The 14,586-nt window shown below is 44.2% G+C and overlaps 2 protein-coding genes across 2 annotated transcripts in view; one reads left to right on the top strand and one right to left on the bottom strand.

The window, feature by feature from the left end:
* Window positions 1-1,538: 1,538 nt before the first annotated feature.
* Window positions 1,539-8,676, top strand: LOC137789365 (very long chain fatty acid elongase 6-like). Its single transcript, XM_068582871.1, has 4 exons — window positions 1,539-1,891; window positions 3,562-3,693; window positions 4,293-4,444; window positions 4,959-8,676. Exons 1-4 carry the CDS (start codon window positions 1,791-1,793, stop codon window positions 5,393-5,395), a joined length of 822 nt encoding a protein of 273 aa, XP_068438972.1. The 5' UTR covers window positions 1,539-1,790; the 3' UTR covers window positions 5,396-8,676.
* A 637-nt stretch (window positions 8,677-9,313) lies between these two features.
* The window catches only part of LOC137789360 (S-adenosylmethionine synthase-like), a 5,497-nt gene continuing 224 nt past the window's right edge, over window positions 9,314-14,586 (bottom strand). Inside the window, exons 2-9 of the mRNA XM_068582865.1 lie at window positions 13,487-13,564; window positions 12,800-12,922; window positions 12,585-12,697; window positions 12,196-12,339; window positions 11,153-11,371; window positions 10,867-11,049; window positions 9,971-10,104; window positions 9,314-9,485 (exon numbers count right to left, since the gene is read on the bottom strand). Of these exons, the coding sequence (XP_068438966.1) occupies window positions 9,383-9,485; window positions 9,971-10,104; window positions 10,867-11,049; window positions 11,153-11,371; window positions 12,196-12,339; window positions 12,585-12,697; window positions 12,800-12,922; window positions 13,487-13,564 (1,097 nt within the window). The 3' untranslated portion in view covers window positions 9,314-9,382. The remainder of the gene's footprint in view (window positions 9,486-9,970; window positions 10,105-10,866; window positions 11,050-11,152; window positions 11,372-12,195; window positions 12,340-12,584; window positions 12,698-12,799; window positions 12,923-13,486; window positions 13,565-14,586) is intronic.

Raw genomic sequence — 14,586 nt, 5'->3', positions numbered from 1 at the left:
TTGAAAGTCATGATTCTATATTTCGACACTTTGAGATAAGAGACACTCGAGGAGAACAATTTATGGTGCAGAGGTTGCCACACACACACACACTGGTTGCACAACGCAGGGCGAACCCGCCTGCACTTGACTCGCTGACCTTTGACCTGCTGGTAATCCCACCGCGGCTGGGCTCCGCCCGTCATAACAGCGAGCAGACAGATGTGTGTGCAGCTGTGTGTTACGCAACCCGCTCACCTTTAGCGGCTGCAGATGTGATGCAAGAGGCTCGCTCCCCTTTGGCCCCGTTCAGCTGCACACTCGGCCCATTGTGCCCTCTGGCTGCAGAGATAAGGAGCTTTTTGTGCTTGTGTGTCAGCACAATGTGCATTTTGTAGATCAATACACATAAAAGGTTAATCTAAAATTCATCTGCAAGTTCATCTGCACGTTTTTATTAGTAATCTGCAGGTTATTTATACCTGGATAGTTCATCGATCGTTTGGTTTATGAAATGTCCATCTCAGTTTCCCAAAGTCCAAAGTGACGTCTTCAGATGTTACATTTTAGTCCACTCAAAAGTCCAAAACTCAAACGTATACAGTTAATTATTATAGAAGAAAAATCTGCAGATATTCACATTTATTATCTACGTTTTATGTTTTATGCTTCTTTTGGTTAAAAAAAACTATCTTTTTAAATTTTCTCATTGTAGATAATAGTGGAACTGTCGTACTCAGATCTAGAGTGTATAAATATTCTGTCAAAAGTAATATATGAAATACTTAAAGTAAAATGACTCACAATGCAGAATATTAGAATAATATATATAATTGAATTCTAATTATTGATGCATTAAAATGTGTTCATTACTCTAATGCTGCATCTGGTAAAGATGGAGCTCATTTAATTACTTAGGGCTTAATCTATAATAAATATATATCATAATGTATCAGTTGATTATATTTATAATCTAAATCTGCAAAGTAACTAAATCTGTAAAATAATTGTAGTGTATTATTATTCATAAAAACAGTAGTAGAACCGTGTATATTTAATCTTAAACAATAAACTAATTAAAAAAAATATGAATTTCAATAAAACACACACGTGTTGAAGTCAGAGTCCAGAGTGTCTGGGTGGTACTGGCCTCACTGGTGATATGACGTCAGAGCCAAGCTCCGCCCCCATCCGCCTCCATCACTGCACGCTCGAGGAAGCGGAGAACGTGCTCTCACTGCCCATAGTCAAGTGAGCGCAGGGACTGCGCGAGGAACCCGGAAACCACCTGCGTTAACCTTCACAATTAAAGTTGGGACCGCTAACTATTTATCCCGTCTATTTAGTTATTAATTTGTTGCAATTTATTAGTCTTTTAATCCATTAAAAATGACAGAAAAAAGACAAAATATCTTATTGATTTATGTGATTAAATACAATGTTATGTTTAATTGTTTGGCTACATCTTTGTACTATTACTGAAGCGTTTGCTGCGTCACAGCTTTTATTTTGAAATCCCAAACCCGGAAGAGCGTCGCTTCTTCTTTCGCCAGCTTGACGGCGGGGAGGAGGCGCAGGAGGAGGAGAGAGGTGGTAAGGAGGAAGTGCCGCGTCCTCCCCGGACTCCAACCGGCGACCATCCCGCTGCTCTCAGCTGGAGGAGATAAAGGAGCTCGCTGAGCGGCGCCCGGCGGTCAGGCTGTGAAAACCTCCCGTCAGAAGGCCGGTGCGGCGCGGTCACGTTCACAGGAAAAAACCGTGGAAGAAAAGAAAAAAAAGGCGGCAAAAAAAAAGAAAGAAAGAAAGAGAAAATGAACGCGAACGAGACTGAGTCCACGGCCCCGCTGGCAGAGTACGACTTCGAGCGGCTCTTCGACGAAACGCGAGCCATGGAGTGGATGCAGGAGAACTGGTACGTGTGCCCGAGAGAGAGCCGCCGTTAAACATACGCGAATAAAAGATGTCCGACCACCATACAGGCGGTGGGCCTAGAAGAGGAGGAGGAGGAGGAGGAGGAGGGGTTACCCGCTTTAATTCAAACGTCCTTGAGGATGAAGACGTGACATCATCTTCCTCCCATCTCTCACTTTAAACACATGGAACGTATGGAACGTATGTGTGTGTGCGTGTGTGTGTGTCGCCATCTTAAATACTCTCCTATGGAGATATGTGACGTCATCTTTCGGCACAGCGTGTTCTTTGTTCGTTGTTATGAAACACCGTCTCCCTGGCAACAACAGACGAGGAACACTGCGTTTCTGCTTTTGATGAAGAGTCAGGGGATGAAGATATGAAGGGCAGCTCCCCTCCCTCCTCTTCCTCATTATCTTTTTCCTCATTCTCATCATTCTCTATCACAATTATCATCCTCATTCCTCTCTTCTATCTTCTTCACATCTTCTTCTTCATTCTCTTCTTCAACCTCCTCATTTTCCTCCTAATTCTCTTCCTCCTTATCTTCTCATTCTCCTCTTTTAACAAAGTCTTATACTGGTTTAACAAAGTCTTATACTGGTTTAACAAAGTCTTATACTGCTTTAAGACAAAGACCGTCAGATCAATCCAGAAAATAATGAAGGTCCTAATCTACCTTTTAAAAAAATATAGATATATCAGTTTGTAGCTTTTTAAGGGTTTTTCTGCTTTCAATCCCCTAAAGATTAAAGGTTTGGTTGGAGGAGCCGGCGGTGACGTTGGGTCGAGCAGCATCTAATATCTGGATTAGTCATCTGGTTTATTCCCAAACAGCCTCACAGATTAATGAAACAAAGTAAATATAATCAGGTTCGGCTGCTTCTTCTCCGTTATCTCTGCCAGGAAGTTGACCTCCGGCGCTCAGGCGTCATCCTTCCTGCCGCTGCTGGTTAATCACCACAACACGGTCTGTTTGGTTCTGCCGATACGGAGCGAGGTGAAATGGCTCATCGCTCGCTAAATGGACAGCGCCTCCACGTCTAATCCCTCTAATCCTGCGCTGTGATTATGAAGGAGGATAAGCAGCCGGCTGGAGGCTGCAGGACGTACGGTCTGGGGAACATGATGCACTCTGTGTGTGTGATGCGATGACCCGCCCGCTGCTGCAGACACACACACAGACACAAACACAGTGCGTGTCATCGCGTCACGTTTGCTCTTAAATGACGTCGCCTCACCGCGTCGGTTCTTATGTAACGGCTCCACGTCCTCCTCTTCCTCTTTTTCTAACCGGATTAGAGGTCTAGACTGGTTTAAGAAGCTCTAATACTGGTTTAACTCAGTCTAATACTGGTTTAACTCAGTCTAATACTGGTTTGAGGAAATATAATACTGGTTTGAGGTGGCCTAATACTGGTTTAAGAATGTCTAATACTGTTTAAAGGTGGTCTAATACTGGTTTAAGGACATATAATACTGGTTTAAGGTGGTCTGATACTGGCTAATGGCTGCCTAATACTGGTTCAATGTGGCCTAATACGGGTTTAAGGATGTCTAATACTATAGCCATAATTATTTTTAGGATCACTGAAAGTAAAACATTCTTCACACACATTTATATTTCCCCTGGATATTTGTCAGCTGCTCTTGTGTTTGACTCTCCTGCAGGAGCAAGGCCTTCATGTTCTGCGGCCTGTACGCTGCCTTCGTGTTCGGTGGTCAGCACTTCATGAGGGAGCGGCCCAAGCTCAACCTGCGGCGCCCGCTGGTGCTGTGGTCGCTCAGCCTCGCCATCTTCAGGTGAGTCACGGCGGGAGGAGACGAGTGCTCGGGTCGTAAGAAACGACGGTTTTGAGGCTAGACGTTTGTGACTTCGGAGACTTCTGGAGGTCTGAAATCTTGATGTTTTGAGCTCGGCTTGGCCTGAATCGATGTTGACGCTTTGGGAATGCGGCTCCAGACGGAGACCTTCCCGTTTGTTCAAGGCCGATAAAGGAATGTATTGAAGCGCCTCGACTGCAACAGAGCGCGTCCAACAAGGTCACACGACTGCGTCTGTTCAAACGGACGAGGGCAGAATATAATGTTCTTTTTTATTAGACAATCTAGTTTCATACAAATGATTTATGGTCCTTGTATGAAGTGCTTTTGATTAAACAATCATCATTTTCAATCTTTGATTTGGTCGGTAGTCACATGATGTGTTCAAGGACCGTCGGAGAGATGACAATCGGATGATTACATCTGCTTTCACAGCTTCCGGCTGTGATGCATTGTGAGATATTTTTGCGACGAGAAGCTTGTCAAACGGGTTTTATGGGTTTAGAGTTCAGTTTTTCAGGAGGGTGGAGTGTTGTGGTTGTAACCCGACGTGTCTGCATGCTGTGGTTCCTCTGCAGCATCATCGGCGCTCTGAGGACCGGCTCCTACATGCTGCACGTCCTCACCACCAGCGGCTTCCGGCAGTCGGTGTGTGACAGCAGTTTCTACAGCGCCCCCGTCAGCAAGTTCTGGGCCTACGCCTTCGTCCTCAGCAAGGCGCCCGAGCTCGGTAAGGCCGAGTCATGGATGTTAAAAGGCTTATTTCCAGTCCTGGAAAAGTTCTCCAAAACGTTGTGTAAATGTGTTATATTCATGTGTTCATGACGTTCATTCACGCTGAGTTTGAAACAATGAATCTGCTTTTAAAAGAAAGAGGCTCAAAATATCAGCAGCATACATACAGGCATCTATATAAATGTTTATTCTTTTAATCAAACTATTGTCTCTCATTCATTTGAGTCATTTAAGGTTTACTGTATGCTTTGAATCCTCATTGTTAGTTTAAATACTACATTTTATCACTTTTTACTGTTTACACACACATTTCACACAATGTTTGCTCATGAACATTTGGTTTAAAGTCATGAAATTTGGTTTAAAAGTCGTGGAAATGTGGTTGAAAGTCTTGGAAAATTTGATTAAAGGTCTGGAAATGTGGTTTAAAAGTCATGGAAACTCGTTGGTCAGATTGTGTATGAACCCTGTTTGTTGTTGTTTGTTGTTGACTCGTCTCCTCCCTCCAGGCGACACGGTGTTCATCGTCCTCCGGAAGCAGCGCCTCATCTTCCTGCACTGGTACCACCACATCACCGTGCTGCTGTACTCCTGGTACTCCTACAAGGACCAGGTGGCGGGCGGTGGCTGGTTCATGACCATGAACTACGTGGTGCACTCGCTCATGTACACGTACTACGCGGCGCGGGCGGCCGGCCTGCGGGTGCCCCGCCCCTGCGCCATGATCATCACGGCCACGCAGATCCTGCAGATGGTGATGGGCCTGGCGGTGCTGGGCCTGGTGTACCGCTGGATGCACGAGGTGCGCTGCCCGTCCTACGTGGACAACATCGCGTGGGGCTCGCTCATGTACCTCAGCTACCTGGTCCTCTTCGCCGTGTTCTTCTACAGATCCTACCTGGGAGGCCCCTCCTCCTCCGTGGACAAAGGGGTCAAGGCCGAGTAGAACCCGTCCGGCGTCGTTGAAGTGTGCCAATACGAAGCTCCGCCTCCTTTTCCACTTGATTTTTTAATTTGTTTTTTTTTACTGTAGCTCGACGCGATGAAAAGTTTACGGATTCTAAGCAACGAGGAGACCGGTTAGTAGTTAGATGCTCTTTTAAAGGCACAGCGTGGAGCGTTCAGTGGTTTTTATTGGCAGAAACGGAAGATATCGTTCATAAATATGTTTTCATTAGCGTGTAATTATCTGTTGTGTTGGTCCGTTAGCTTTGGATGATCAGGAGGCGGAGTCTGGCGCCATGTTTCTTCTTCTACGGTAGCCCAGAACGGACAAACCAAACTCTGACTCACCCGTCTGGCTTCCGTTGATTATTGTTGAATATTCAGTTGGTCTGCAGTCTGAAAACAAACCACTAGGTGTCGCCAAACCCTGCGCGCTGTGCCTTTTTTAAGAAGCTGAACAGAGGGTCAACGCGTTTGTTTTAGTCCTCACTGCATTTATATTTTATCGCCTCGTGACTCAGACTCCCGGCCAGTAAACAAAAAACACACAAGGGCCAAATGTTTGTTTGTTTGTCGTAACAGAAATCATCCTAAAAAAACCTCTGAGTTCATCGTTTGTTAAAGGAATAGTTCAACATGTTGGGAAAAGGAAGATCGATGCAAAGCGTTGCTCTTGAGTCGGGACGTGTGTTAGCTTAGCATAAAGACGATCCAGTTTTTATTCTAAAATGAGAAGAAAAACTTCTCTAAACGAGACTAAGCCCTAGTAAACGTCAGTGCTAGTTAGCGTTAGCTGTTAGCTGATGGCAGCACAGTCCTGCTGGGCTAAATAACGGCTAACGGCGGTTGCATTGAGTTACATTATGGTGCGTTCAAGCTCTACTTAGTAAATATGAGTATTGAGCGATGGTCCATTACAACTGCATCGTGATGAAACTTCCCTAAAATCAATAATCTTTCTATTTAAATACATGCGAATAAAACAAATTTGATAAAACTTGTTATTTAACGGGCGGCGCTAGCTGTTCCCCCCCCAGCTTCCAGTCTTTATGCTAAGCTAGGCTAACAACGCTCAGACACAAAACAAAAAGTCAAACAATTCAAAATGTTGAACTCTTCCTTTTTTAAAAACACATTTGCGTGTGGCCTTCAGGGTCCTGAGTTCAGTTCAACAAAAGGGAACAAAGACTTCATAATGCACTGAATGAAAGAAGTGTTTTTGTAATATTTACACACACACACACACACACACACTACGTGGCATTTTAATCCTGTAAGTCTGAAACTTGCTCATGAACTACGAACTCTTCTTCGTCTTTCTGTCTTCGGCGTTGGTGACGGGAAGCCGACGCCCACTTTTTCCAAAACGAGGAGCGCTTGGCGATCGAGTCACCGGGTTCTCCGGGTTCTCCACGTGCGCTCTCGCCGCATGTGCACGTTGACAGGCGACCTGAACACATTCCTCGGCCCGAACGCCGTCCAGGAGGAAAAGCGGCGGTCGCGTAACGCGTCGTTTAGAGAGAGAAAGTCCAGCCGCTCGTCCTTTCTTTGTTTCTTTTGTTCAAAACAACAACAACAACAAGATGTTTACACTCTGCACACTTTGCCTTCTCACCTGAGAACTTACCGCACGAGGAGAGAAACTATAGAAAGCTCTTTGTTTGAAGTTTGAAGCACTTTGAAAGGAACTCTTCACCCACAAAATGACCTTAAGCTCAAAGGTCACGACCTTGAGCTCTGGAGGAGATTGTTTTTGTTCGACGATAAAAAAAATTGTATTCAAGAAGAATTCAATGTCGATAAATAAAAGTTTGTTGTGAAACAGACTTTAAAATAAAAGATAATGTATAAAAAAGAAAGAACGCTTAAATTAAAATGATGCTCTAAAAGAGTTGATCATGAAGTTAAAAACTTGACACAAAGCTGAGTTTATGTTAATTACAAATGTACGATAACTTCATTAAAAATCTGTGAAACCGGTGGGATTGTGCATTTTGAAGGATTTAAAAGGATTTGAAGTAACCAGTATTTCACTGGGAAGTAAAAGTACATGACTTTATGTAACAGGAAGTATGTATTTAATCCTGTAAACCCAAAACATTGGTTTTAAGATGTATGCATGAAGTGTGACCTCACACCTTCTTCTTCTTCTTCTTCTTCTTCTTCTTCTTCTGCAAATACAAGTTAACGTGTGTAAAGTTGTGTTTTTGTACACACTCTGTGAGCTTTAACGTCGTCCTCTTGTTTCCTTGTTGCCGTAATCCAGATTATTTCCCTCATCCTGGATCAATAACACCATTTACATGTGACTGTAGATGAGAAGCTGATGACAGGACGACGACGCGCTTGTAAAAAATGAATCTATTTATTTTCTTTACGCGTTCCCGCCGGTCAGAAGTCACATGATCAGGATGCTTCCTCTCGTGTTTCAGTTGAATGTGAGTTGAAGCAGCAGAGGGTTCAGTGTGTTCACTGCTGCTCTTCATCCTATGGAGATCACATGACGTGTAGCTGGGATGATGCAAAATATCCCCATGCCAAGTCATAATTATAAGATTTAAAAACCGAAAGTAATAATTAAAAAAAACGCCAATCTCATAATTATGACTTTCTCTCTCCTAATTATCACTTACTCTCTCATAATCATGACTTAATTATGATTTATTTCTCCTAATTATGACTTACTATCTCGCAAATTCGACTTTCTCTCATAGTTTTAACTTTTTTATCTCGTAGTTATAACTTTCTATCTTGTTTTATTGACTTTTTATCTCATTTTGATTCATTACAGCTAAAACTTCATTTTATTTCTGTCCTTTTTTTGGCGCTGTTGGGCTTCCGTAGCTCTGAGTGAGGCAGCGGCTGAAAGCGTCCAGGTCGTTTTTTGGGGGTTTGAACACATGAAGTTCTGCTGCTCGTTAAACCGCTTCACCTTCAGTGTGTGACGTCGTCTGAAGGGTCACTTCACCACTTCACTTCTACAAGTATTCAGTTGTTTTCCGGCCACAAACCTTTTCTGGGGATCCTGCTGAAGTACCTGCAACATGAAGTACTTCAGTACTTCTGACCCTGTAGTTGTACTGTGAAGCAGCTGCGGGTCAGAACCAGAAACCTTTTGAATATGAACTTGAAGTTGCTGCGTTCCTGTTGGTGCCAAACGACGCTGCAGTTGTTGTTGTTGTTGTTGTTTGTTTGTGGCGTTTTGTTCTGTGAGTTCAGAGGCTTCGCTCTCGAAGGAGAAGAATAAACGTTCAAAGGGCTTTTGAATGTTGTTTCAATAAAAACGTCACAATACTGGTTTTAAAACTTCTTTGTTCTTCCTCTGAAAAAACTTTGAACGTGAAAGTCAAATTGAAAATCAAAACTTATTTTTTTTGGTAAATAATAATCAGTAATGTGAATATAAAGACAATAATTTACAATTATTTACTGTAAAGCAGCCGTTAAAACTACTTCTGATAGTCCAAAAAACACAAATATCACACATTGGTCAAGTCTCTGCAGGTTGTTCATGTTTTCACATCAAATATTAAAATATTAAAGGAACATTTCAACCAAAAGAGATTCATGACGCAGAAAAACAAACTAATAAAGATTTTCAGAAGCTTTTTACTTTTTAATCATCCAAAGTGTCAGTAAAAAAGCTGCAGATAAAAACACTAAACAACAGACGAGTACACGTTTCATGAGACACTTCGGTGGTTCGATCCCTCAGATTTGGTTACGTTTAGTTTCGAGCGACCCGGTTTTTAAATGTGAAACAAACCTCATCTCCAATCTCAGGACTAAAAATACAAAACGTCTCGCTGGTATTTCAGGTTTTCTATCGAAGAGGCCGATCAATTACAGAGGAAACCTCCAGCCAATCAGCAGCGACAATTCTGAACCCACCCCGACCCCTGACCCCCCTGACCCCCCCGAGCCCAGCTGCAGCCTTACCGGGTTACAGCTATCTATACCCACACACACACACACACACACACACACACTAGAAGTAGAGGGTCTTGGGGACCTCCCAGGGGAACTCCTTCCGGCCGAAGTGTCCGTAGCAGGCCGTCTTCTGGTAGATCGGTCTCTTCAGGTCCAGATCTCTGCAGCACAACGGAGGAGTCAAACAAGTCCAGAGCGACCTGCAATCAGTCTAGTCCTGGTCCTCTGTAGTCTCAGTGTAGTCCTGGTCCTCTATAGTCTCAGTGTAGTCCTGGTCCTCTCTAGTCTCAGTGTAGTCCTGGTCCTCTGTAGTCTCAGTGTAGTCCTGGTCCTCTATAGTCTCAGTGTAGTCCTGGTCCTCTGTAGTCTCAGTGTAGTCCTGGTCCTGTGTAGTCTCAGTGTAGTCCTGGTCCTCTGTAGTCTCAGTGTAGCTCTGGTCCTCTGTAGTCTCAGTGTAGTCCTGGTCCTCTATAGTCTCAGTGTAGTCCTGGTCCTCTGTAGTCTCAGTGTAGTCCTGGTCCTCTATAGTCTCAGTGTAGCCCTGGTCCTCTGTAGTCTCAGTGTAGTCCTGGTCCTGTGTAGTCTCAGTGTAGTCCTGGTCCTGTGTAGTCTCAGTGTAGTCCTGGTCCTCTATAGATTTGCTGACCTGACGATGACGCCGGGTCTGAGGTCAAAGTTCTTGTTGACGACCTGCAGCAGCTCCTTCTCGCTGCGCTGAGAGGATCCGTAGGTGAAGAGCGAGATGGAGATCGGGTGAGCGACTCCGATCGCGTACGACACCTGAAAACATGACGACACCTGTGACGTGACGGAGGCTCTCACCCGGGTTCATTAGTCTTTTACTTCACCATCTTTCCCGAATCTAACTACGAATTTCACCATCTTTTCATAAACTTCATTATTTTACGACCTTTTCCTGAACTTCAGTATTTTACAATATTTCCCTAAACCTCACTAAATATTTTACGATCTTTTCCTGAACCTAACTAAGTATTTTACGATCTTTTCTTAAACTTCAGTATTTTACGATCTTTTCCTGAACCTCACTAAATATTTTACGATCTTTTCCTGAACCTCACTAAGTATTTTACGATCTTTTCTTAAACTTCAGTACTTTACGATATTTCCCTAAACCTCACTAAATATTTTACGATCTTTCCCTAAACCTGACTAAGTATTTTACGATCTTTTCCTAAACTTAAGTATTTTATGATCTTTTCCTAAACTTAAGTATTTTACGATATTTTCCTAAACCTAACTAAGTATCTTATGATCTTTTCATAAACCTAACTAAGTATTTCACAATCTTTCCTTAAACTTAAGTATCTTACGACCTTTTCCGAAACCTAACTAAGTATTTTACGATCTTTTCCTAAACTTAAGTATCTTACGATCTTTTCATAAACCTAACTAAGTATTTTACGATCTTTCCCTGAACATAACTACCACGCCTCTTGAGTAAAGCCTGAAAACACATTTGCAGTATTTTCTGTAGTTTTTGAAAGCGGCCCCTCATGAGCAGCCGAGCGTTCGATGCCTCACCTGCACCAGAACCCGCCTGCACAGCTCGGCCTTCACCAGGGACTTGGCCACCCAGCGGGCGGCGTAGGCGGCGGACCGGTCCACCTTGGTGTAGTCCTTCCCGGAGAACGCCCCCCCGCCGTGCGCCCCCCAGCCGCCGTACGTGTCCACGATGATCTTCCTGCCCGTCACGCCGGCGTCGCCCTGAGAGTCGCGATGTTTCCACCGCACACAAACGCAAGAATGAGCGCCGCGATGTCGGACACCTGCGGCGCCGCGGCGTCGGTACCGTCCCGCGGACCCTCACCTGCGGGCCCCCGATCACGAAGCGCCCGCTGGGCTGCAGGTGGTAGACGGTGTCGCGGTCCAGGTACCGGGCCGGCACCACGGCCCGGATGACCTGCTCCTTCAGCACCTCCTGCTGCTCCTGCAGGCTCACGTGGTCGTCGTGCTGCACCGAGATCACCACGGTGTGCACGCGCACGGGGATCACGGCGCCGCCCTCCTGCGTGTAGTGCACCGTCACCTGCAGGCGGGAGGTTGTGTTACTTTGTGTTGCGGATGTCTCAGGGTCTCCTTGTTGTCTCTTTGCAGCTGTTTTGTGTCTATGAAGCTGTTTTGTGTCTATGAAGCTGTTTTGTGTCTCTATGAAGCTGTTTTGTGTCTCTTTGCAGCTGTTTTGTGTCTATGAAGCTGTTTTGTGTCTCTTTGCAGCTGTGTTGTGTCTCTATGAAGCTGTTTTCATCTCTGTTTTTGTCTTTATGTTTTTTGTGTCTTTGTGTATGGATGTTGAGTCGCAGGGTCTCCTTGTTGTCTCTTTGAAGCTGTTTTGTGTCTCTTTGCAGCTGTGTTGTGTCTCTATGAAGCTGTTTTGTGTCTCTTTGAAGCTGTTTTGTGTCTCTATGAAGCTGTTTTGTGTCTCTTTGAAGCTGTTTTGTGTCTCTTTGCAGCTGTTGTGTGTCTCTATGAAGCTGTTTTGTGTCTCTTTGAAGCTGTTTTCATCTCTGTTTTTGTCTCTTTATGTTTTTTGTGTCTTTGTGAATGGATGTTGAGTCTCAGGGTCTCCTTGTTGTCTCTTTGAAGCTGTTTTGTGTCTCTTTGCAGCTGGTTTGTCTTTCTTTTCAGCTGTATTTTGTCTTTGTTTTGGTCTCTTTATGTCTTGTTGTATCTCTGTGAAGTCATTTTGAGTCTCAATGTGATCACCTTGTTGTCTCTTTGCAGTTGTTCCATGTGTGTGTGTCTCTCTCTGCAGTTGTTTTGTATTTCTTTGTGGTTTATGAGCCGTGCATGAATGATCACATAAACAGACACTTGTTTAGAGGTTTTCTTTGGTACTTTTTGGCCCCTCACCTGCGTCTTGGAGTCCGGCCGCAGCCAGGGCACCGCCCCGCTGCGCCTCAGCTCGGCCATCTTGGCGTTGAGTTTGTGCGCGAGGTCGACGGTGAGCGGCATGCACTCCTCCGTCTCGTCGGAGGCGTATCCGAACATCAGACCCTGTCGCAGGACGACACGTATGAGTCCCACGAGGGGGATTTTTACAGTGCAGCATTGCTGCTTTCACCCGAACACTTCATTCAAGCTGCCTCTCGTTGCCTTCAAGAGTTAAACTATCGAGCTCCTCGTGAACTTTCATTCTTTAGTTTTCCGTCTGTTCAAGTACTTTTGAGGCTCGTGTCGTCGTGTGAACTCTGGAAGAGAATCAAAAACAGACACTTTGAGTCGTGTCTTCCTCAGACGACCTGGTCTCCGGCTCCGATGTCGCTCTCCAGACGATCCACGTGAACGCCCTGCGCGATGTCCGGCGACTGCTGCTCCAGGGCCACCAGCAGGTTGCAGGTCTTGTAGTCAAAGCCTGGAGGGACGAGGAGACGAGGAGACAAGGAGACGAGGAGAGGGAGGACGTGGGGACGTGTTCTCGTCGAAGGAGAAACCAAACGTCTGTCTCTGCGCTCACCTTTGTCCGAGTTGTCGTACCCGATGTGCCGGATGGTGTCCCTCACCACCTTCTGGTAGTCCACGTTGGCCCTGGACGTGATCTCGCCGCAGAGCAGCACCATGCCGGTCTTACACACCGTCTCTGTGTCGGACCGCGATTGTCTCGGTGAGAGAGAAGTGTGACGAACCGATGCCCTCTGAGGTTTGTTACGTCAGACTCACGTAACAAACCTTTTTATTTAATTTCTTGAAAAATATATATATATATATATATATATATATATATATTCCTTTTTTTATATGTATTTTTAACCTTTTTACCTTTTTTTTGTTACATATTTTTCTTTTTTATGTTTTTGTTTTACTTTAAAAAAATTTTTTTTATACACATTTTACTTTTTTTAATGTTTTTTTTAAAACATATTTTCCTTTGTTTTAATTATTTTTTTTACACATCTTACTTTTTTAATGTTTTTTTTTAACATATTTTACTTTGTTTTAATTTTTTTTTTTACATTTTACTTCACTTTACATTGTTTTATCTTACTTCTTTTTGTCTTATCTTATCCTAATTTAGTTAATTAAGAATTAATTTCCTGTCAAAGTTGTTCTCCTGTAAAATGAACACGTTACTATGTTGAGCCTCCAGCTGTATGAGCCTCTCGTCTGCTCTGCTGCCCCCTGCTGGCCGGAGGCCGTTTCTCACCACAGGCCACTTTGGCGTCGGGGTCCTGCTGCAGGTGAGCGTCCAGCACGGCGTCGCTGATCTGGTCGCATATCTTATCTGGTGAGAGAAAAAAATACAAGACGTTCAAACGCATCGTGTCGTTGACCTTGTGTGACCTTGTGTGACCTCATGTGACCTTCTCCTGCACATTCCTCATGTGGGCCGAGCCCGTGGAGATCCCGTGTCAGCGCTGCATCAGGAGGAGCGGCGGCTCTCAGAATAACCTGAACGTGACACTGCGGCTCCATCAGGTCATCGATACCCAGTTTTATTTCCGTCTGCAGACGCCGGCTCATTCTTTACATGTGATCAATAGTCAAGTATTTTCCTGAATGAAGTTACGTTGCTGATGGTTCTAGTGCGGCTTCCTGCTTCAGTGCTGCTGAGTCAAGCTGCAGGAACAAGTTCAACACACTGATTTAAACTGGAAGCAAAGGAATATTATCAACAACTTGTTTTCATGTTGTACATCTTTTTCTAAAAGTAAACAACCACAAAGTGACTCTAAACAACCAGAAAAAGACTCTAAACAACCAGTAAAAGACTCTAAACAACCACAAAGAGACTCTAAACAACCACAAAGAGACTCTAAACAACCACAAAGACTCTAAACAACCACAAAGAGACTCTAAACGACTATAAAGAGACTCTAAACTACCACAAAGTGACTCTAAACAACCACAAAGAGACTCTAAACAACCACAGAGTGACTCTAAACAACCACAAAGACTCTAAACAACCACAGAGTGACTCTAAACAACCACAAAGACTCTAAACAACCACAAAGAGACTCTAAACGACTATAAAGAGACTCTAAACAACCACAAAGTGACTCTAAACAACCAGTAAAAGACTCTAAACAACCACAAAGAGACTCTAAACAACCACAAAGAGACTCTAAACAACCACAAACAGACTCTAAACAACCACAAAGACACTCTAAACAACCACAGAGTGACTCTAAACAACTACAAAGAGCTTCTAAACAACCACAAAGACTCTAAACAACCACAAAGAGACAGAATGAATAGAGTCTGGCTCGTCTGGTTCTTTCACGGACAGCGGCTCAGGATTCTGCA

This window comes from Clinocottus analis, unplaced genomic scaffold (assembly GCF_023055335.1).
Source record: "Clinocottus analis isolate CAN_PGR_092001 unplaced genomic scaffold, fCliAna1.0.p SCAF_19, whole genome shotgun sequence".
Lineage (NCBI taxonomy): Eukaryota > Metazoa > Chordata > Actinopteri > Perciformes > Cottidae > Clinocottus > Clinocottus analis.
The sequence above is the reverse complement of the archived record's forward strand: the minus strand, read 5'-3'. Positions and strand labels throughout refer to the sequence as shown.

Coding starts and splice junctions, on each gene's coding strand:
- LOC137789365 (XM_068582871.1), top strand. CDS start 1,791: ATGAACGCGAACGAGACTGAGTCCACGGCCCCGCTGGCAGAGTACGAC. Junction 3,694..4,292: donor CTCAGCCTCGCCATCTTCAG/GTGAGTCACGGC, acceptor GTTCCTCTGCAG/CATCATCGGCGCTCTGAGGA. Junction 4,445..4,958: donor CAGCAAGGCGCCCGAGCTCG/GTAAGGCCGAGT, acceptor TCCTCCCTCCAG/GCGACACGGTGTTCATCGTC.